The sequence below is a fragment of the Castor canadensis genome, chromosome 13 (assembly GCF_047511655.1).
Source record: "Castor canadensis chromosome 13, mCasCan1.hap1v2, whole genome shotgun sequence".
NCBI classification, from domain to species: Eukaryota; Metazoa; Chordata; class Mammalia; order Rodentia; family Castoridae; genus Castor; species Castor canadensis.
Genome location: NC_133398.1, coordinates 37037767 through 37061782, shown reverse-complemented (window position 1 = coordinate 37061782; position 24016 = coordinate 37037767). Strand labels below are relative to the sequence as shown.

The following is a 24016-nucleotide window of genomic DNA, read 5'->3' as shown; positions in this document are numbered from 1 at the left end:
AGCAGAATAAGAAGGAACTGATCCTCACACATGCCTTCTCCTCCTCCTCCTCCTCCTCCTCCTCCTCCTCCTCTTCTCTTCTTCCTCCTCCTTTCATTTCTTCTTTATTTTGTTTTTGAGACTGGGTCTTGCCACCTTTGCCCAGGTCAGCCTCAATCTCTCAATCCTCCTCCTCCACCTTCTGAGTAGATTACAGGCATAACCACCATGTTTGGCTTTTCTGGTTCTTCTTGAGCAGGTTTGTTTCTTGCTGCTGCTGTTGTCTGTGGACATCAGACTCCAGATTCTTCATTCTTTGAACGTGGACTCATACCAGCAACTGTCCAGGGAGCTTCCAGACCTTTAGCCTCAGACTGAGATTATATCATTGGCCTCTCTTGTTCTGAGGCTTCCAGATTTTTGGATAGAACAGCTGTTTCTCTGCCTGTCAAGCCTACAGATAGCCATTATGGGACTATTCAGCCTCTGATAGTATAAACTAATCTATCCCCTTTGATAATTACATGCTGTCTAGAAACCCTGACTGATACAGGCCTGCAGACTTCTTATATGATTTTTGTATGCAATAAGATGTATAGGCAGTTAGTATATAGTTTGTTGAGTTTTGACAATTGTATTCACCTGGGTCACTTATCCACCCAATGTAGCTTTAGAATATTTCTATCACTCCAGAAAGTTCTTTCATTCTCCTGCCTCTGGCAATTACTGTGTACCCACCATCAACCTCCCAGAAAAACAACTGCTCTGAGCCTAACATAAATGGAATCATAAAGTATGTATCTGCTGTCATGCAGTTTTCCATTCCTCTGGTGTTTGTTTGTTTTCCTTTTCTTTACTTTTTTGCGGTAGTGGTGTTTGAAGTCAGGGTCTCACACTTGTTAGGCAGGTGTGCTACCACTTAAGCCACAACACCGGCCCTTTGTTGCTTTAGTTATTTTCCCAGATAGGGTCTTGAGTTTTTGCCCCAGGGCTGGCCTCTGACCGTGATCTTCTTACCTACAGCCTCCCTTGTACCTTGGATTACAGATGTGAACCACCACACCTGGCTCTATTCCCTTGTTCCCAGTAGTTTTTGTTTGTTTGTTTGTTTGTTTGGTAGTACTGGGATTTAAACAAAGGGCCTCCTGCTTGCTAGGCAGGTGCTCCACCACTTGAGCCACGCCCTGAGCCCTTGTTCCAAAATTTGAAGTACTGTGAATAAAGTGGCATGAACATCCTCGCACATTACCAGTAGATAAATGTTTTTTGTTTCCTAGGAGTAGAAATGCTGGGTCATTGGATAAGTGGATGTTTAACTTTATAAAAACTGCTCAACAGTTTATCTAAATAGTTATTTTATGCTCTCACCAACAGTGTATGAGAGTTCAGTTGCTCTACCTTTGCCAATATTTGGTATTGTTAGTCTTTTGCTATTGTCAGTGGATGTGAAATTGTATTTCATTATGGCTTTTTTTTTTTTTTCCATACTGGGGCTTGAACTCAGGGCCTATACCTTGAGCCACTCCACCAGTCCATTTTTGTGAAAGGTTTTTTCGAGATAGGGTCTCATGAACTATTTGCCTGGGCCGGCTTTGAACTGCGATTCTCCTGATCTCTGCCTCCTGAGTAGCTAGGATTACTGGCATGAGCCACCCGTGCCTGGTTCATTATGGTTTTAATATGCACTTCCCTGATGAATAAAGATGTTGAGAACCTTTTCATATGTTTATTCATATATCTTATTTTGTAAAGTATCCATACATGACTTTTTTCTTTAAATCTGTACATGTCTTTTGCTAATTTTTAAAAATTGATTTGTGGAGGCCCTGAGTTCAAACACTAGTACAAAAAAAATTGAAAGAGCAATAAAATGAAGAAAAAAAAAAAGAAAGAGAACAACAACAACAACAACAAAACTGATTTATACTTATGGCTTCTGTTGTGAAGGTTATAGAAAGAATCCAGAAGCCCACCTGGAATTCACCTTGCTCTGGTACATGGTTCAAGACAAGAAGAAAGACTAGGTGTGCATAATTAAAGGATCTGAACCTACTTAAGAGTTAGGCTGCACAGGATTATGCAAGTGTTGCAAATTGTGTCTTTTGGCATTGAACACCACACATACATAGTGCACCTGTATAAAGAGCAGAACTCCTGACTGTACTACAGTAGAGGTTGGTAACCTTGGATGCAAATTAGGATTACCTGGGGATTTTTGGCCCTATATTCTGATTTAATTGGTGGAGATACAAGTCTGGGCAGTGGAGTTTAAAAAGCTTTTCAGGTGATTGTAATATGCATCCATGGCTGAGAATCACTGATCTAAAAGGAAAGATACTCATTACTAAGCATCTGCTATGCCATTTTGCTAATCCACCAAGCTAATTTAAACAAATACTAAGTGTTTTTTTCACATAAATAAACTTGAAGAGCTAGAGATTTTTAGTTATGAACCTTAAGTATCAGTGATGGAATAGTGACCATGATCAGTTACTTTCTTGTCTTCATAATTCTCTCAAGGCCTCATCTCATCCATAATACTCATATTTGAAAGTATGATGATTTAATCCTCATAGTTCTTTCTAGACACATTCACCCAGCACTTAGAATGGTATAGAAAAGCTGTCTTTATTTCTTGTCTTAAGCTAAGTTGGAGACATTCCATGTACTTGTAATTTACTTCCAGGTTCTATCCCTAGAAAAGCTATATTTTAAATTTGGAAAAGGTAGTGCAGAAATTAAATATAGGGGAAGGATTGGCATGCTGCAGTCAGTAAGGTCAGGTCTCCTGTGGGCTGAATCCAATCTGCTGCCTATTTCGTAGCTAAGAATGTTTTTCTGTAAGCTAAGAATGGTTTTCACATTTTTAAATGATTGAAAAAAATGAGAATAAGAATAATAATTACATGGGCTTGGCACCAGTGGCTCACGCCTGTAATTCTAGCTATTTAGGAGGTAGCAATCAGGAAGATCTCGGTTCAAAGCCTGCCCGGGCAAATAGTTCCACAAGACCCTCTCTTGAAAAACCCTTCAGAAAAATAGGGCTGTTAGAGTGTCTCAGGGTGAGCATGAGTTCAAGCCCCAGTACTGCAAAAAAAAAAAAAAAAAAAAAAAGAATTACATGAAAATCAGGGTTTATCAACAAAGTTTCATTGGAACACAGCTGTGCTTAGTCTTTACTTATTATTTATGGCTGTTTTTGTAATTTAATGATGGAATAGAGTAGATGTAATAAAAACTGAATGGCTATAGGCCTGAAATATTTCTGTCTGATTCTTTATAGAAAGGGTGTGATGACTTTTGGTTTAGATAAATATTCTCTGAATGAGAGAGAGGGAGAATGAACAAATGGGCTTGGCAGTTCTTTAGTTTTTTTCTTTTTTTAAGATACAGTCTTGCTATATAGCCCAGGCTGGCCTTTGAATTCATGATCCTCCTGCCTCAGCCTCCTAAGTGCTGGGATTACAGGCATGGCTACTACACCCAGCCTCCAGAATTCCTTTTATTGACCTAGTTTCCCTAACTGGAATGACATATTGACATGGAGTCCAGTCTTGGCCTGGATGCTGCAGAGGACCACGGTCCTTTAAATTGCTGTTGCATGTACATCATGGTCTTCAGAAGTGGCTCAGCTATTAAAGATGTCTTGGTCCAGTTTACTCAGTCTTGGCTTTGCAGTCTATTTGCCAGTTTTACAGAATATATAGTCTAAATTTGATATTAAAGTTTTGTAAGGTATTGGAAAGTTTGTCCTATAAAATGAGAACTATGGTCTGATCTACATTAAGAGGGGAATTTTAAACTTATTTATTTGGTGGGATTGGAGTTTAAACTCAGGGCTCTATGCTTGCAAAGCAGGTGCCCTGCCACTTGAGCCACACCTCTAGTCCAGTTTGCTCTGATTATTTTGGAGATGGGGGATTCAAGAACTATTTGCCCAGAGTGGCCTCCAACTGTGATCCTCTTGATCTAAGCCTCCCAAGTCACCAGGATTAAAGGTGTGAGCCACTAATACCAGGCCTAAATTTATTTTTTAATCAAAAGCAATAGTATTTGTTTTCCTTCAGGGGAAATGTCTCGAGCTATTTAGAAAACAGTTGTTTTTTCAAACAACTTGAAAAAAAAAAACCCAAAAAACTAACATAGTATTTTCATGGCATTGTGAGTCAGAAATGAAGTCCAGGTACAGTGCCTCTGTTCCATATGACCATGGTTGGGGTCACTGTTCGCACGGTTACTCAGTCCAATGAATTCTAGGGTTAAGGCACTTATCTCTTGAATAAGATAATATTTCAAAGCCAGAGCTGTATTACGTTCTCAATATTATGTGAGTAGATCTCTAAGGGAGAGTAAAAGTGACCTTGGTCTAACAAGATGTGTTCTAAGAAGAAACTGTTATAGACATGTAAAAGAATAAAACTGAATTCTATAAAAACAAGCTACAGATGCCTGGGATACATTTCAATTTTTAGAAATATGGTTCAGTGATAGAAAAAAAACCTGGACTTTGGAGTTAGAAGTCCTTGTTTTCTCACTTATGAGAGCTATGGGATCCTGGATGAGTTATCTGGCCTCTCACACCTCAGTTTATTCTCCCTGAAATCTATAATGAGGGCTAGAACCTTTTTGTGAAGATAAAATATATTAATTTACATTGTATTTTTAACCATAACACATTGCAATTATGATAAAATTATTGATAGAAATTGATAGTAAATATTAGAAGTATTTACTATCTGGATAGTCTCCAACTCATCCCAACTAATATTTGATGATTATCTTTTATGCAATATTTGCTATAATGATCAATTTTATTGTTAGAATTTCTTGGTATTTATTTTTTTTATTGTGGAAATTTCAAACATTTGCAAAAGTAGGAAGCACACCTTGGCACTTCTCAAGCTTCAGTATGGATCAATAGGAATCTTTTCAACTGCAGGTTCTGATTGGGAGGTCCGGAAAGGACCCTGTGATCCTGCACCTCACAAAACTCCCAGCTTTGAGTTCACAAACTCAAGCTGCTGGTCTGCTGCTATTTTGAGTAGCAAGGGAGTCATGAGCGAGTACCACAATTCAGCTTTAATGATGATGGACTCTTGGCCAATTTTATTTCCATCTCCCCTTTCAGAGATTATTTTGAAGTAAATATCAGGCTTCCTATCATTATACCTCTATTTCATTATGGTTGTCTTTCATTTTTTTCTCTTTAAAAGTTAAATTGTTTTTTGAAAGGTTCTTGTTTGTGATTTGATGAGGAGAAACCAGACACTGGATTTCTTCTTCTTTTTTTATTATGTTCATATGTGCATACAATGTTTGGGTCATTTCTCCACCCTTCCCGCCGCCCCCTCCCTTACCCCCTCTCCCCCCACTCCCTCCCTTACCCCCCTAACCCTTCACTACCAGGCAGAAACTATTTTGCCCTTATCTCTAGTTTTGTTGAAGAGAGAGTATAAGCAATAATAGGAAGGACCAAGGGTTTTTGCTAGTTGAGATAAGGATAGCTATACAGGGAGTTGATTCGCATTGCTTTCCTGTACATGTGTGTTACCTTCTAAGTTAATTCTTCCTGAACTAACCTTTTCTCTAGTTCCTGGTCCCCTTCTATTGGCCTCAGCTGCTTTAAAGTATCTGCTTTAGTTTCTCTGTGTTGAGGGCAACAAATGCTAGCTAGTTTTTTAGTTGTCTCACCTATCCTCATACCTTCCTTGTGTGTTCTCGCTTTATCATGTGATCAAAGTCCAATACCCTTGTTATGTTTGCCCTTGATCTAATGTCCGAATATGAGGGAGAACATACTATTTTTGGTCTTTTGGGCCAGGCTAACCTCACTCAGAATGATGTTCTCCAATTCCATCCATTTACCTGCGAATGATAACATTTCATTCTTCTTCATGGCTGCATAAAATTCCATTGTGTATAGATACCACATTTTCTTAATCCATTCGTCAGTAATGGGGCATCTTGGCTGTTTCCATAACTTGGCTATTGTGAATAGTGCTGCAATAAACATGGATGTGCAGGTGCCTCTGGAGTAACAGTCTTTTGGGTATATCCCCAAGAGTGGTATTGCTGGATCAAATGGTAGATCAATGTCTAGATTTTTAAGTAGCCTCCAAATTTTTTTCCAGAGTGGTTGTAGTAGTTTACATTCCCACCAGCAGTGTAAGAGGGTTCCTTTTTCCCCACATCCTCGCCAACACTTGTTAGTGGTGTTGCTAATGATAGCTATTCTAACAGGGGTAAGGTGGAATCTTAGTGTGGTTTTAATTTGCATTTCCTTTATTGTAGGGATGGTGAGCATTTTTTCATGTGTTTTTTGGCCATTTGAATTTCTTCTTTTGAGAAAGTTCTGTTTAGTTCACTTGCCCATTTCTTTATTGGTTTATTAATTTTGGGAGAATTTAGTTTTTTGAGTTCCCTATACATTCTGGTTATCACTCCTTTGATATGTAGCTGGCAAATATTTTCTCCCACTCTGTGGGTGTTCCCTTAAGTTTAGAGACCATGTCTTTTGATGAGCAGAAGCTTTTTAGTTTTATGAAGTCCCATTTATCTATGCTATCTCTTAGTTGCTGAGCTGCTGGGGTTCCATTGAGAAAGTTCTTGCCTATACAATTCCAAGGTATTTCCTACTCTTTCCTGTACGAACTTTAGAGTTTGTGGTTTGATATTATGATCCTTGATACATTTTGAGTTAATATTGGTATAGGGTGATAAACATGGATCTAGTTTCAGTGTTTTGCAGACTGCTAACCAGTTTTCCCAGCAGTTTTTGTTGAAGAGGCTGTCTTTTCTCCATCATACATTTTTAGCGCCTTTGTCAAAGACAAGTTGGTTATAGTTGTGTGGCTTCATATCCGGAAGACACTGGATTTTTGAGGAAATATAAATATTAGTAAATATGCAGGCCTATGATTTATTATATTCTACTTCTATAGTATATTTCTTTTTTATTTCTTTTTATTGTTTTTCTTGGCAGTGTAGGGTTTGAACTCAGGGCCTCACACTTGCTAGACAGGTGCTCTTATGGCTTGAGCCACTCCACTAGCTTGTATTTTTCTTTTTAAATTGACACATAATTGTAAACATTTATGGGTACAATGCATATGTTTCCATACATGGATACATTGTGAACATATCTTTTAAAAACACTTCAAAGTACTTCCTTTGAAACATATAACCACAATCCCACCATTTCAGCTCCTAGAGTTTAACAGTGATTCTCTTTTTTTTTTTTTTTAGTGGTAATAGTTTGGTCTCAGGGCCTTATGCTTGGGAGGCAAGCACTCTACACCTTGAGCCATTCCACCAGCCTTGTTTTTAATGTTGGGTATTTTCAATATAGTGTTTCGAGAACTGTTTGCCTGGGCTGGCTTCAAACTGCAATCCTCCTGATTTCTATGTCCTGAGTAGCTAGGATTACAGGCATTAGTCATTGGCGCCCAGCTCAATTTGCCTCTTTACTCCTTTTTAATCTAATCATTGTTTTCAACTTTTCTTCCCTTGATTTTTAAAAAAAAAATTATTTCCTTAATTTTATTGCAGTATGCACATGGGTTTGCATGTACACCCAGAGTTGTGCTATAAGATGAAATTACTGTAGCAGGTGTCTGTGGAAGGTTTGAAGGTCACTGTGCCTGAGGCCAAACAGCCAATGATCTTGAGCCAGAGTTCAAATCCAGATGTCTGTCTCCAGAGCCCACACTGTTAAACCAGAGCTGTTCAATAAAAGCAAAATAAACCACGTCTGTGAGTTTTCAGTAGCCTCATCTTGACTACTTTTAGAAGTCGGAACTGGAGAACATCATCTTAAGCAAAGTCAGCCAAGCTCGGAAAGCCAAAAATCATATATTGTCCCTCACATACAGGATCATCTGGGAGTGACCTCTGAAACCAGGAAGACCTCGCTGTCTTGTAGCATTTGATTTTTTTTCTTTTTTTTTGATAAATAAACCAGGTATTTATCTTGTAGACTTTGTCATATTCCAGATTTTTCAGCTCATTTCCTAATGACATTGTTTAGCATGTCCTTTTCTCTCCTTTATTCTTTATAAGTTGATATTTGGATCCAGAACTTAATCAAATTCAGATTTTTAATTAATTAATTAATGCTGGAGCCTTGAGTATGTTAGGCAAGTGTTCTACCATTGAGTTATACCTCCAGCCCTCTGGTTTGATTTCTTTCCTTCCTTCCTTCCCTCCTTTCTTCCTTCCTTCCCCTTTTGGAGATGGTGCTGTGCACTTCCATCAGGACTTACATAACATCTGGCTGTCTCTCTATCCATAATCTCTTTTTGTTTTTTGGCTTTGAACTCAGGGTTTTGCTCTTGCAAAGCATACACTGTCCTGCTTGAGCCACACTTCCAATCCATTTTGCTCTGATTATTTTAGACCTGGGGTCTCATGCACTATTTGCTGGTGCTAGCCTTGAACCTTGATCGTCCCGGTCTAATCTCAGCTTCCCAAGTGGCAAGGATTACAGGTGTGAGCCACCAGTGCCCTACGTGTCCATAATCTTTTTACAGGAGTCATCTCTCCAAGCAATGCAATCCATGATTGAGGTATGCTGCCACCGAGTGGTAAAGGCATGCAGTAGTCCCAGGGCCAAGTCAAAAAACAGGAACTCTACCAGAGATTGCAGGAAGTGGAACTTATTTTCCTCTTTGAACCAATAGTCACTGTGATTTTTAAATATGATACTTACCAGTTACTTTTTAAAATAAATGAGTGCTGTGTCTTTCTGGCATATTATAATAGTTACACGATATTAAGTCCAGGAAACTTACATTCATAACTTTAATTCTCACAACATCCAGTCACTGTGTTCATAGTAAAACAGAGGGGAGGCTGAAGTTCAATGTCAAGACTTGTTCTCTTAACCTTTCCCATGGTTCTGCATTGTAGTCACCTGTAATTCCTGTTCCCAATCTCCCAGTTTATAACTGTGCTGATTTTTTCCTGTTTGTCCTGCTCTCCTCCACCCCTGTCCATTCTTTACACTTCTGACCTGAAAGATTGGCTTCGGTGCTCTCTGTCATCAGGTTGCAAGAACTACTGGCTTCAACTGAGTTCAGCCCAATTTACTCTTCTTGCTTCTTCACTTCTTTGCTATGTTTTTAGTTGGCCACTTCCGTCAACAAGTACAACTCTTGCTATATGTTGTATCTTTTTGGTGGCTTCTCACCCATGTTCAGTTACTACAATGTTTTCCTCTTGCCCCTCAGGATGTTCTTGTTTTTCTTTTTTTTGGTGGGACTGAAGTTTGAATTCAGGGTTTCACACTTTTAAAGCAGGAACTCTACCACTTGAGTCGCACCTCCAGTCCATTTTGGTCTGGTTATTTTGGAGTTGGGGGTCTCAAAACTATTTGCTCAGGTAGACTTCAAACTGAGATTCTCCCAATCTCAGCCTCCCAAGTAGTTAGGATTATAGGTGTGAGCCACTGGCACCTGGCCAGACCTCAGGATTTAAATAGCTTCCTGATGTTGCTATTCCCTGAGAGTCTCAACTTTCCCTTTAGCATCCTGAACTCCATCCTACCTCAGTAAGTAGTACCTACATTAAGCTGTCTCTTAAAGCCAGGTGCCCATGGCTCATGCCTGTAATCCAAGTGACTCAGAAGGTAGAGATCAGGAGGATTTTGATTTGAAGCCAGCCCAGGCAAATAGTTCTCGAGACCCTATCTTGAAAAAACCCTTCAGAAAAAAAGAGTCAGTATAGTGGCTTGAAGTATAGGTCCTGAGTTTAAGACCCAGTACTGCAAAAACAAACAAACAAAAAAAGATGTCTCTTAAAAAGACTCAGCTGAGCGTTGTCATCTGTTTCCTGCTAGGGTTCACTTATACTCTTCATATCTTGCCTTTCATGTTCTCCCGAGTCCATAGCAAGGTTAGCACCCTAGCACTTCTTTGAGTGGTCACCACACTCTCCTTCTTGCATGTAAAATGGCTGTCTGTCTCATCTGACTTTCAATCTACTAGCAGCTTCTGATGCTCCTCCACTTTATTTTATTTTTTTTATTGTGGACTGGGGTTTGAACTCAGGGCTTCACACTTATAAAGTAGGTGCTTTACCGCTTGAGCTGCACTTCCAGTCCATTTTGCTCTGGTTATTTTGGAGATGGGGGTCTCACTTTGGCAGGGCTAGGATTATAGGTGTGAGCCACCAGTGCAGCCCATGCCCTCCTTCTTGAAGCTCTTCCTTGACCAGGCTTCTGGTGTGGCTGTTCTTGCATCTTTTCATGGTGGTACCTTTCTACTCTTCCTGACCACATCATGGTGACATGATTCTGTGTTCAATTCAAAAACTTCTTCTCCATCTCTACTGTTTTCCATCTCATCCAGTCCTGGATTAAATCCAACATCTACACTGATGACTCTCTAGTCCCCAACCTATTACCTGAGCTCCAGAATCTTAGACCTACTTGACATGGAGGTTAACAGGCCTTCTCCCATCCCTACCTTTAATATAACTGTGTTAACTGTATCCCTGTCCACCTGATTGCTCAGCTGAAAAAACTGGAGTTGATCATTGACTCTTATTACTCTCCAAGATCCCTCAGCATATCCTGTGGATTTTGCTGACAACTTTTCATCATCCACTCCTGCCACCCCGACTCCAAGGCAGCAATAGCTTTCTGATGCAGTGTTGGGGATAGAATCCAGGGTATGCACATGCTGGACAAGAGCTCTACCACTGAGCCATAACCCCAGCCCAGAAGTTGAGTTTTCACATACATACATGTCATAGTTCAAAAAGAAAGTTTATTGAGCACCTACCATGTACCAGGTGGGGATCAGGTACACAGACACCTCCAATGTTAAGAGTGTTATCTGGGAGAGCAACTCTTCACCACATGACCATGAGCCTTTGTGCTGGTTCATGGCCTGCTTGAGGCTGGGTAAGGCTGTTTGAGCACAGTCAAAGAGGGAAGGCATGTATGCATTGTTCTAGTACCCAAGGCTCAGGTTTTGCAGATTCAGAAGACCCCCAGTTTGGGGATGCTCACAGAAGTCACTACACTCCCAGAGCTTGTGGATTAATATACATGAGAATGCCAGACCTTTGGGAACAGGCCACCATCAACTGCCCAGAAGGTTGCTTAGATTGTATAAGCTTAGAGCCTGTGCAAGGTCATTGTTCCCTCCCTCCCCTGGGGCTCTCAAGAGGTCAGACTCAGAATTGTCCCTGTTACTATCTGATAGTCAACCTGTCCTCTTGTGACAAGTCATTAATTTATTAAAAAAAATTTTTTTTTCAGTACTGGGGATTGAACCCAGGTAGGGCTTCATAGATGGTAGGTAGGTACTTTACTACTGAGCTACATCCCCAGATAGTTACTTTTTATTTTGGTATAATTTCAAACATTGGAAAGTTGTAAGAATAGAGCAAGGGTACCCACATATCCTTTCCCCAGATTCACTTAATTCTACATCCCCCTTCCCCGCCAGATGGTACTGGGGTTTGAACTCAGGGCTTCCTGTTTGCTAGGTAGGTGCTCTACCATTTGAGCCATACCCCCAGCCCTTTTTTGTTTTAGCTACTTTTCAGATAAGGTCTCTAGATTTTGCCCAGAGCCAGACTAGATAATAATCCTTCTAGCTATACCTCCCAAATAGCTGAGATTATAGACAGATGTGCACCACCATGCCTGATTTATTTGTTGAAATGGGCTCTCCTTAAGTTTTTGCCTGGGCTGACCTCAAAACATGATCCTCCTGATCTCTGTCTCCCAAGTAGCTGAAATTAATTTTGCATTTTACATCATTCTCTCTCTCATATAATATGTATATATGTATAAAATATGTATATATGTATGTACATATCCTGAACCATTTGAAAGCAGGTTAGAGACAAGTACTTCAGTGGGTTATTTAGTCTTTTTGAGAATGAGTCTTACTATGCAGCCCCACCTGGCCTCAAACTCCAGATCCTCCTACCTCAATCTCCCAAGAGCTGGGACTACAGGCCTGTAACACCATGCCAAGTTTGCTAGGCTTGTATTGTAAATATATATATTTTAAATGTAAACATTTTAAAATGAAGCTGTAACATCACTTGTTCAAAGGAATTTAATGGATTGGAAACACCAGAGTGATTTAATACCTACCATCATCTTTAAAAAAAAATATATACAGGCCAGGTGGCTTGCCTATAATCCTAGCTGGTGGAAGGTGAAGGCAAGAGGATTAAGTGTTGGAGGTCAGCCTGGGATACATACTGAGTACAAGGCCAGTCTAAACCATATAGTGAAACTGTCTCAAAAAATCACTGGCTTCTCTGCCTGTAAGTGACCTGAGGTGACCTGTGAAAATAGTTCATTACTCTCTTGATTCAGAAAACCCCACAAAATCATGCATAGCAAGAAGTATATTTGGTGGAGTGGCTCAGGTGGTAGAGTGCCTGCCTAGCAAGCATGAGGTCCTGAATTCAAAACCCAATGCTGCAAAAAAAAAAAAAAAAAAAAAGAAGTTTAAACCATCATGATCACTTTACAAACACCTGAGAACCCAAGAAGGGCTGGGAGGGTGGCTCAAATAATAGAGTACCTGCCTAGCAAGCAAGAAGCCCTGATCCAAACCCAGTGCCACAAAAAAACTAAAAAAACAACAAAAAAAAACAGAACAAAACAAAACACTGGAGAAACTGCCCACGCTATGAAGGGTAGGTATATCGGAAAAGCCATTAAGTATCTGAAAGATATCACTTTAAAGAAGTGATGGGTGTCATTTCAGGGTTACAGAGTTACAAAGGTGGTGTTGGTAGGTGTAAACAGTAGGGCTTGACACAGGTTGGTGGCCCAAAAAGTGCTGAATTTTGCTGCATATGCTTACAAATGCAGAACTTAAGGGTTTAGATCTAGAGTCTCTGGTCACTGAACATTCCAGCGAACAAAACAACCAAGATGCACCTCTGTTACTTACAGAGCTCATGGTCAGGTTAACCCATGCACAAGCTCCCCTGCTACACTGAGATGATTCTTACTGAACTGGAACAAATTGTTTCTAAACCAGAACAGGAGGTTGCACAGAAGAAAAAGATATCCCAGAAGAAACTGAAGAAACAGGGCTGGCACAGTGGTTCAAGTGTAGAGCACCTGTCTAGCAAGTTTGAGGTCCTAAGTTCAAACTCCAGTACTGCCCTCCCCCCACAAAAAAAAACTGAAGAAACAAAAACTCAAGGAATAGGAAGAAATTAAGCATAAAATAAATTCAAATAAAAGTCAAAGAAAAGGAAAACAAAAAAAGCAAACAAAATCCAAGGTCTGTGAATGTAGCTCAGTGGGAGAGTACTTGCTTGTTGGATCTCTAACACTGCAAAAATCAAAACCCTAAAATATACCTTTTTTTCCCTTCTTCCCACTTCCCCCTCCTTCTCCTCTTCCCCTTCCTTCTCCTTTTCTTGTGGTGTCAAACCCTCTCCAGCCCATACCTCTTTTAACCTTCACTTATTTTTCCCTCCTTACTCCTATTTCCATTCCACAGAATGTTAACTTATTATTTTCTGCTTGAAAATATTTTACCCAGCACCTTATCTGTGTAATACAAAATATATAAGTTAAATATTTTTACTTTCCTGCTGCTGTAATTCTTTTTTTTTTGGTGGGATTAGTGGTTGAACTCAGGTGCTCTACAGCTTGAGTCACACCCCTAGTTCATTTTGCTCTGGTTATTTTGGAGATGGGATCTTACTTTGCCTGTGCTGATCTGGAACCTAATCCTCCAATTTTGGCCTCCCAAGTAACTAGAATTACAGGTGTGAGCCACCGGTGCCTGGCTGTCGCTGTAATTCTAAACTTTTTCTTTTGGCTATTAGCTATCACTATTATACGGTTGATCAAAAATTACATAAATAAGCAGGAAGTCTTGAGTTCAAAACCCAGTACCACCATGTATATATAATAAATAGCCTGGCACAGTGGTGCGTCTGTTATCCCACCTACGTGGGAAGTGTAAATAGGACGATACTGCCAGACCCTATTTGAAAAATAACTAAAGCAAAAAGGCTGGGAGCATGGCTCAAGCATAGAGGGGCCTGCTTACTAAGAGCCAGGCCCTAAGTTCAAACACTAGTCCCACCAAAAAAACAAACCAAAAACCAGACCAAGCAAACAAAGAGACAGCAAACAAAAAAAATTACATAATAACTAAAGAGTAAATATATCAAAAAACTCCTATGGGGATGCAAGGCCAGTGCCAAGAGTTATTTAAAGGACAACTCGTTTGGCCACGAGGGATTTTGTTCTTCGTGGTAACAGATTTTAGTGAAGATTCAGGTGGGGCAAGAGCTGTACCTGTCTTTGTAGGGTAGGAAACCGGCCACTGGACAGGGGGAGGACGCAAATGAGAACTATTAGGGACGTCTCAGGAAGATCACATTCAGGACACAAAACCTAAGAAAAGAGTATGTAGTAACTTCGCATGTCCATGGCACCTAGGAAATCTTCCTGTGCCCTGTGGGGGAATACATACTCCAGTTAGAAGAGCAGGGCATTAAGTCAAACCTCGGCAACCCAAATGCGTCTGAATCACGCTCTAGAGGGCCCTAGAGCCCAGCCCAGCTCGCCCCGCCCCTCGCGCCCCGCCCCTCGCGCCCCGCCCCTCGCGCCCCGCCCCTCGCGTCCCGCCCCTCGCGTCCCGCCCCTCGCGCCCCGCCCCTCGCGTCCCGCCCCTCGCGTCCCGCCCCTCGCGTCCCGCCCCTCGCGTCCCGCCCCTCGCCGCGTGTCCCCGAGCGCTCTGCTCCGCCCCGCCGGAACTCTGCGCCGCGCGCCCCCGTGCACCCCGCCCCTTCCGGCCCGGGAGGTTTGATTCCTTTGGCGGGCGGAAGCGGCCAGGACCCGGCGATCGTGAGGATTTCCAGGCACTCTCGGCGTCCGCACCTTCGCTCGGGACGGCTGGCCGGCTCCTCTGTCTTTCTGTCCGGCCCCGCCCCGCCTGTCCCTCGCCCCTCAGGTCAGTTCTCTGGCCTGCATTCCGCAGCCGTCGGGGGGGCTGGGTTCGGGCTGTGCGGGGCGCGGGCGGAGGTCGCCCTAGCCCGGCTTGCGTCTGGCTGCTGGGAGACAGAGGAATTGAAGGAGCCGCACCAGGCCGGCCCCGTTCCTTGGGTGAGATTCTTCGACCTTGCCACCCGGCTTTCTCCTCCGAGGGCAGTGATTGGACCTACCTCCCCGTGTTATTGACAAGCCAGTGCTTATCATCCGCGAGGCGGCGATGCACGTGAATTTCCAGATTGTCGGCGAAAGAAGTTCAAAGACTTTTGAGTTATTTCTAGTTACGTCTCAGTTTCCTGGGCTACACCAGTTAAAAAAAAAAAAAAAAGGAAATGTGTTACTACCCGTTTTTCAGAGTCCAAATCCTGCCTCCCCTTTCGCCTCATTAAAGTAAATGGGTTAAGAGGCTCACATTAAAAGGGTGCACGGAAGGGATACTAAAAGGAGCAGCAAAGAAGTCTGTAGGGAAAAAAGGGGAACTTCCCAGAAAAGGCATCCCAGGACAGTGGGATTCTAGGCCCCTCGCACCTAGAATTGATCAGTAACCTATTTTGAGTTTCACTTTTAGTATTTCCATGGTTAATGGAATGAGGGAAGGCAGGTGCCTACTATTTTGGTTAAGAGGCCTGTATTCCTAACTTTCGTTCACATTTTGGTTTCTGTTGTCCATGGGGTGTGGGAGAAATCAGAAAAGCTCCTGTTGTATCTTCATGAGCATCAGTGGATCTGTCCTGCCTGCATAACTACTATGGACCAACCAGATGGGCAAATCAATTCCTTAATGCCTTCAGCAGTGAAATACCTCTTTATTGGTGCCCCTAGACACTTCCGCAAAGGAGCAGGGCAGGATGCTAATTAGCTGTATTCCAAGGCTACATTATGAGTTTTTTTTTTTTTTGGGGTGGTACTGGGGATTAAACTCAGGGCCTGGGCACTTCCCAGGCAAAGGCTCTCCCACTTGAGCCATACTTCCAGTCCAGCCATTTCCCATTTTGTATTCTTGTTTAAATTATCCTCAGCACCAGTACCTTACCAAGCTCACTAGACAAGGTAAATGTGTTTGGTAGCAAGTAATAGTATAGCTCAAATAATACTGTTAGTAACAAAAGTGCCCCAATTTGTTGTTATCCTATAAAATTGAACTGTAAAGCACATCCCATTGTCTAGCAGTTCCTTGTTTCCTCAGAGAGGTTTGAGACCTCAGTTACATATGTCCCCATTTCTTCTGTTTAATCACACTCAGAAGGACACTTAGCTGTCTGATCGGGGTCTAGTTTTCCTTTTTCATTGTCCATAGTTGAGAGGCTGCCTTCCCCATAGTCGGGCTACGCCAATCATAAAACTATCTTTGTTCTTTATTCCAAACTTTAGAGAATACAGCATGCCAAAGAATATTTAGAATCAGCTCCATAGTCATAAAATTTACATACATTTTAAAAAAATTTATTTACGTTTTGATTGTACTGGGGTTTGAACTTAGGGCCTCATGCTTGCTAGGCAGGTGCTCTACCACTTGAGCTACTCCGCCAGTCCATATACTTATAAAATTTAAAATCAAGTATAATCTGCTATCAATAGATGAATAGAGTACCTGTGACTGTTTGTAATGTAAGCACTAGTTTTCTTATATAGTGATGTTCCCAGATTTAATAGATATGATCTAGGCTTACATGGCTATTACTCACCCAAAGTCCAGGTATAATTTGAGGGAAGGAGGTAGAGAAAAATGGAAGAAAAAAGCAGTGTATGTCAATCAGCTAGTTGGCCAGAGGTCATGATCTGGAAGTTTAAAACTCATTTGGGAGAAATGAGAAGCTAATTAAGACACTGTTATATCCCGGGGGGAAGTGAATTCCAGTATACTGCAGATTGCTTTCTCTTATGAGGGTGACACTTTGAAATAGCTTAGTTCTTTTTATGGCATGCTTTAGTGGCAGTCAGGACTCTTCCTGAGGTCTGCTACTTTCCTGTTCTTTTTTTTTTTTTGTGGTACTGGGGTTTGAACTCAGGGTCTATACCTTGAGCCACTCTACCAGCCCTTTTTTGTGATGGGTGTTTTTGCTTTTTTTGAGATAGGGTCTCGAACTATTTGCCTGGGCTGGCTTCAGTCTTTGAAATGTCTCTTTGTGTTTCCTTATTAGCCCAATTCTGCTTTAATTGGGTCTTCACTTTATGAACCTGCTAGCCTGCTTTTACAGCACACAACTTTTTAATTAGATTTATAGCCCAACATTCCTCCATTTCTATTCTCCCACTCTCTTTCTTCCTCAACAGGATCCTAGAGGTTTCTCAGCCTTATGTTGATCTCTATGCTTTACTATTATTATTGCTTGTTTTAGAATTTCTTAGTTTGGTGATTGCAGTTTTTGGTGCTGGTGTTCCACTTCACTCCCACATTTGCCCCACAGCAAGTGCCTTTTAAAAGATTCCTGAATTAGTGTTGCTGTTAAGGGTATTTTTAATCCTGTGTCTTTAGATGTCCAGTGAGAATAAATGTGTTCTCTTCGATGTTTCCTTGCTTTATCTTTTAAATTTATTTTTGTTATTTTTGTACCGGGGGTACATTGTGACATTTACAAAAGTTCTTATATCATAGTTGAAAGTTGAATTCACCTCCTGCATCATTCAACTTGCTTTATCTTTTGTCACTCCAGGGGAAGCAGAAATGCTCATTCATGTCGCCAATTTTCCTTCAGCCCCAGGACTTGACTCTTTTTCTTCTAGTGTTCACCTACCCATTCTTGCAGCCTCAGCCCGATTAAAAATTCTACCTTCTTATTAAGTTGGTCCAGTGCCATCTGTTTCTAGGAAGTGAATAAGGTCTTTTATTGGATCAGAATGTCTTTTGATCATTATTTTTTTCTTCCCTATTTCTGCTTTGGTGTTGAAATAAAAGCCTGTTTGTTTTTTTTTTAAATTCTGATTCTATTTTTTTTCCTTGAGTTTTGATATTTTTCTTTCCAAAGCTTCTAGTTTTCTGTTCACTGGCCAAAATTTTCAAGGCTTTTTACTTACTGATGAAATCAGTGTTTTAGTCATTTAAAAAAATGATACTTAACCTGGGTGATGGTGGCTCACACCTATAATTCTAGCTGCTTGGGAAGCAGAGGTCAGAAGGATAGCAGTTTGAGGCCAGCTTGGGCAAATAGTTCATGAGACCCTATCTTGAAAATCCCCAGTACAAAAATGGACTGGTGGAGTGGCTCAAGTGGTGAGTACCTGCTTGGCAAGCGTGAGGCCCCGAGTTCAAACTCCAGTACCATTAAAAAAAAAAAAAAAGATACTTAAAAACTAACCCTTTATAGCCCTTGGAGTTTTGATAATTTTATTCAGATTTTTATGCACCTCAAGTTAAGATGACCTATTCCTCACTATAGGAAGGGAGTGCCTTATTACTGTCTTCCTTTATAATCTCACTACACTTCTGAGGTTGAAATTATACGCTGGGTATTTGAAATTCATGACAGTTATTAAGGCTTAGTCATATGCTATTTATTCACTCGGGATTGAGACAGGATGAAGAACAGAGAACTTGAAGGTAGTCAACGTGGTGCCTGCCATCCATCAATCCCAGCACTTACATGGACTTGCTGGAGCTCTGCCTTTTTATGAAGTGAGACTGGCTATAGCACCAAGTCTCTGCTACTGAGAGGCAGTGATCAAGATACAAGGGCTTTGCTCTTTACAGGTGGAATTGTTTCCTGAGTCCCCGTTGGCTATGTATGTGCTCACAAAGTGTTAGAATGGGGTCCTGGGATCCTGAGCTCTGTCCTGGCAGAGCTGGTCCACTGCTAGGTTACCAACGGGGATTTGTGCTTAAGGAACAGACCAGGCAAAGGAGGAGTTCATCACCAGCTGGCCTTGGCCTCAAACCCCTTTGTGATCTCTATAGCTCTGGTGTATTGTGCTGGACTCTGGGAGATTCTTCACTTTCCTGGATCTCCTGGGATTCCTGCTTGGCTTTCTAAGGGATATGGGGACCTCTCTTAGTGTTTGAGATCCTATCTGTCTGTACCAGCTCTGGGAAGAGCCCTTAGAGAAACCATGTCTATGTAGGTTCACAGAGCTTTCACCCATATTTAGCTGTAAAGAAAGCTGTGTTTTGTGACACTGAATCTCTAGTCCTAGGAGTTGACATATGTAGGAGCGCTTTTAGAAAATGAAGATATCTCTTTTTAGAAACTTTGTTTTATTAGTTTGAGTTTTGCCTTTCTTGGCTTCCATGAAACTATTCTTCTAATTCTTAGTTTTCTAAGTGTTCTCTTCCTGCCTCTTTCACCACTCCTAGCTATAGGTTTGGTATGGTCAAGGCCTTAGCTATCTACATTTTGAAGATTTAAAAAATTTGTCTTTCACTTTGTATATATGTGCGTGATAGTAGAGTTTGAACTCAGATCCTCATGTTTGCTAGGCAGGCCACTCTACCGCTTGAGTTATTCCCCAATCCCTGTCTTGTACCCTTTCCCCTCTCCCCAGTGGTACTAGGGTTTGAACTCGGCCTCATGCTCGCTAGGCACTCTTAACAGCTTGAGCCACTTCTCCAGCCCTTTTTCAGTGATGGGTTTTGTCTCAGATAGGGTCTCTTGAACTATTTGCTCGGGGCTGGCTTTGAACATTGATTCTTCTGATCTCTGCCTCCTGACTAGGATTACAGGCATGAGTCACCAGTGCCCAGCTTGTATTGGGTATTTTTCGAGATAGGGTCTCTTGAACTGTTTACTTGGGCTGGCCTGGAACTATGATCCTCTGGATCTCAGCCTCCAGAGTAGCTAGGATTATAGGCATGAGCCACCAGTACTCAATTGTCTTTCACTTTCAAGCTTTTATATCTGTAATTGGTTGAGATCCAGCAATTAATAGAGATCCAGTCTTCTTTTTTCCATTTGTTAACCTGTTGCCCCAAGTTCAAATCAGCATTTCTGCTTGGTGGTACATCTAAAAGCAATCTCAGTCCATTACCTGTTAGCCTTTTCTTTGGGTTCTTTGCACCTAAATTCTCTTTTTCTGGAGTGTTCTTCCTTTAATTGTGGGCTAAAAACTTTTAAAGCTGGAGACCAAAGACCATGAAGAATACATCTCTTATAAAACAATATTAGGTGTGGGCTGCAGTGTAGCTTAGTGGTAAAGCACATGCTTAGCATGTGTGAGGTGCAGGGTTCAATCCCCAGCAACTTCCCAAAAAAGGAAGGAAAAATATATTTAGTTTGCTGTATGAAAAACCATACTTCTGGGGGTCTTGGGACATCTCAGAACAAGTTGGAGGGGCTTGTGCTGGGTGATTTTAAGAAGGGCTCAGGGAAGCAGAGAACAGTTTTGGAGTGGATGCTGGCAGAGAGTGAGGACACTGCTTGTGTTTGGGCATGTTAGAAAGCAGGAGGAGGGAGGACTGAGGTGAGGCTGAAGATGTCATGGTGAGAAAACAGAAATAGAGGATCATTATCGTTTTAACAGCCTGGTATAGAAACGTTTACATAATCATGTCATGTCCATGACTTGAGGTTTGAACTCAGGACATAAGCCACACCCCCCAGCTTTTTTTTTTTTTTTTTTTAATGCCCAGACTGGCCTAGACTGGGATCTTATTTATGTTTCCCATGAAGCTGGGATGACAGATCTGTGCTACTATGCCCATTTTTTATTGGTTGAGATGGGGTCTCACTAACCGCCATCCACTGATCTCTGCCTCCTGAGTAGATAGGATTATAGGCATGAGCCATCACACCTGGCCTGGTTTTGGCAGGACTATTACAGTCTGATTACCAGCAAGGATGATTTTCTTTATCTCACTTCTCACTGTTTGAGTTAGATTTTGGCTTAAATGTTGCCTTCTTGGCGACCTACTCTAACCACTGTTGCTTGTTCTTCTTTCCAGTATTTATTATAAATTGTAATTAATTTGTTTATTTACCTTGTGTCCTCTCCACTAAATGTGCATTCTATGTTGACAGAACCACATTTCTTCATTACAGCCCTCGTGCCAACTGCAGGTTTGGCATGTCATGGGTGCTCCGTACACATGCAAATGAAAGAGTGATTAAATACAAATTTAGGGCCAATGTCTAGTTATTAAGAGCATCTTCCCACATGTAAGACAAAGGGACAAAGCATTGATTTGCATCACAGGATCTTATTTCTATGTTTTTTTTTTTTTTCTTTCAGTACTGGGGTTTGAACTTGGGGTCTCTTCCTTACTAGGCAGGTGCTTTGCCTGAGCCATGTCCTCCTGCCCTTTTTGCTGTAGTTGGTTTTTGAATAGGGGCTTGCCCATTTTTGCCCAGGCTACCCTGGACTGCAGTCTTCTTGTTCATGCCTCCCACGTAGCTGGGGTGACTACAACACAACAGGCCTTCATTTGCCGTGATATGTATCACTGGAGTCTTAGTTTACATTTCCCTGATAATGAAGTTGAATTTTTTTTTCCATGTCTTTTTTGGTCATTTGTGTTTCTGAAGTGCTTTTTATATCATTTGCTTGTTTTCGTGTTGAGTTATCTTTTTCTTACTGTTGTGTCAGAATTTATATATTTTGCATACAAATCCATTGTTACTTGTTGCAAATGTCTTCACATTCATGGTTTTCTTTTTTTGATGGTGTCTTTGGATGTGTAGAAATTTTTTTTTTGGTGCTGCTGGGGTTTGAACTCAGGGCTTCATGCTTGCTAGGCAGGTGCTCTTACCATTTGAGCCATTCCACCAACCCTTTTTTATGTTGGGTTTTTTTCAAGATGGGGTCTCGTGAACTATTTGCCTGGGGCTGGCTTTGAACCTTGATCCTCCTGATCTCTGCCGCCTGAGTAGTTAGGATTACAGGTGTGAGCCACCAGCACCTGGTTCAGAAGTTCTTAATTTTAATGTTGTTTAATATATTAATTTCTTTTTCTTTTTTTTGGGATGTGGTCTTGCTGTGTTGCCCAGGCTGGACTTGAATTCCTGGACTCACTTGATACTCCTGCCTCAGCCTCTCAAGCCACTGTACCACTGCTATTCATTAATTTTTTTAATGATTAGCACTTTATTTAAAAGATTCTTTCCTATCCTGAAATCATGACAATATTCTTTAAAAAGTTTTAAAAGTTTATCTTTCATGTTTGTCTTCATTAGGAATTCATTTATATGTGTGGGATGAGAAAGGAATTCAGTTTTTTTCATAAGGCTAATCAATTTTTCCAGTATCATTTATATGACTTAACATTTAAATCTGAAGTTATAAATGGAGGAAAGAATCTGGTAATAATTCTTGTAGTGGTCATATAACTATTTCTATCTTACAGGTTCTTTTTGCCATTTTGAATAAACTTCCAGGTAGACTATGAAAGATTATGACGAGCTTCTCAAATACTATGAATTATACGAAACTATTGGGACAGGTAATTCTCTTTATTATTTCTTGGAAGCAGAGGCTAGATCACCTATTTTGGAGTATACCCTATTTGACAGTTGGGAGATTTTTAATCTAACTTGTGTAGTTTTAAAATTTTCTCCCTACCTAAGTAAGAAAATGTAGAACAGAATAGAGTAGAATAGTAGGAGAGGCCTTGTAGGTAATTGCTAGGACTTTGAGTTTTCTCCTAAATAAAAGTTATTGGAAAATTCTGAATCCAGGAGTGATTTGACCTTTGTGTTCACAGGGTCACATTGGCTGCTTTGTAGTGAAAGCATTAGGTGGGGGAGGGCAAGGGCAGAGGCAGAAAGGTGTTAGGAAGTTGCTGCAGGTATTCTGATGGATGATGTTGGTAATGCTGGTGGCTGGAGTGAGAGAGAGTGATAAGTGAAGGTAATGAGGTGGTTATTAAGTTTTCACATACAGCAAAAAACACAATGCGTTGATGTCCGTGGAGTTTTGTACACATATACACCTGTATATTATCTGCTCAGATAAGATACAGACCTCTTCTAGTTAGTACCTGCTTCCTTTCTCCTGAGGTAACCATTGCTACATTTTCCCTGAGGTAAGCCAGTGTGGTTTGGTGATGGGTTGAATATGTGGTGCTAGAGAAAGAGAAGAGGTAAGGATAGTTCGAGGGTTTGGGGCTGAGCGCCTGGGAAAATGGAGTTGCTCTTATGGTAGTCCTCAGGAGAGAGTAAGCTTTTTTAGAAATGTTAAGTTGAAGATTTCTTTTAGATATTTAAGTGGAGATATTTATTTAGCTTTTAACCTAATTTTGAAATATAATTGCTTATCTTCACAGTTTTAAAATTGATGGAAGTTTTCTATAATTTGTCCTTGGTCTCATCAACTCTATATTGTGTTCTAGCAATGTTAATTATGAAGCAAATTTAAATGTAGTGTTAATCATAGAGCATATTTCTGAAGATTAAGTACTGTTTTCCTACTTCTTTATTACAAACTTAGAGGTACACTGTTATGATAGGAAAAAAAATCTTCACCTAGACATTGAATGAGAAGTGGCTAGAATTACGGCTAACACTTTGGAAGTGACAGAAGAGCTAGTCAACTGGAGGAGTGGCTCAAGAGGTAGAACATCTGCTTATCAAGTGTGAAGTCCTGAGTTCAAACCCCAGTACCACAAAAAAAAAAAATAATTTGGGCTGGTGGAGTGACTCAACTGGTAGAGTGCCTGCCTAGCAAGCATAAAGTCCTGAGTTCAAGCTCCAGTATCACCAAAAAAAAAAAAAAAAAAAAAAAGAAGAGTGATTCACAAGCTTCCAGGAAAATGTGGTTCAATTGAGCCTTTTCAACATATATGGGAAGGTATTTGTGCTTGGGTCCTGCTTATTTCTTTACTATATGTTTTTCTGCACTTAGGTGGCTTTGCAAAGGTCAAACTTGCCTGCCATATTCTCACTGGAGAAATGGTAGCTATAAAAATCATGGATAAAAGTGCACTAGGGGTAAGTTTGAAATTACTATTTTTCTTGTTTTGGGACAGGGTTTTGCTATGTAGTTCACGCTGGTTTTCAACTTGCTATATAGCCCAGATTGGCCTCCTGCCTCAGCCTCCCAAATTCTGGGAGGCTGTTTCCTTTTTTTTTTGTGGTACTGGGGTTTGAATTTAGGGTTATGCATTTCGAAGCAGGTGCTGTA

General features: G+C 40.9%; 1 protein-coding gene across 5 annotated transcripts in view; it reads left to right on the top strand.

Moving 5' to 3' along the window:
* The window catches only part of Melk (maternal embryonic leucine zipper kinase), a 114498-nt gene that overhangs the window by 11532 nt on the left and 78950 nt on the right, over positions 1–24016 (top strand). For 2 of the 5 annotated variants that reach the window (XM_074051452.1, XM_020166302.2), the window contains exons 1-3: positions 14785–14933; positions 22242–22337; positions 23738–23823. In XM_074051452.1, coding sequence (XP_073907553.1) covers positions 22280–22337; positions 23738–23823 — 144 coding nt within the window. In that variant the 5' untranslated portion in view covers positions 14785–14933; positions 22242–22279. Of the gene's footprint in view, positions 1–14784; positions 14934–22241; positions 22338–23737; positions 23824–24016 lie in introns of those variants that run through there. The other 3 variants (XM_074051451.1, XM_074051450.1, XM_074051453.1) reach the window with 2 other exon arrangements.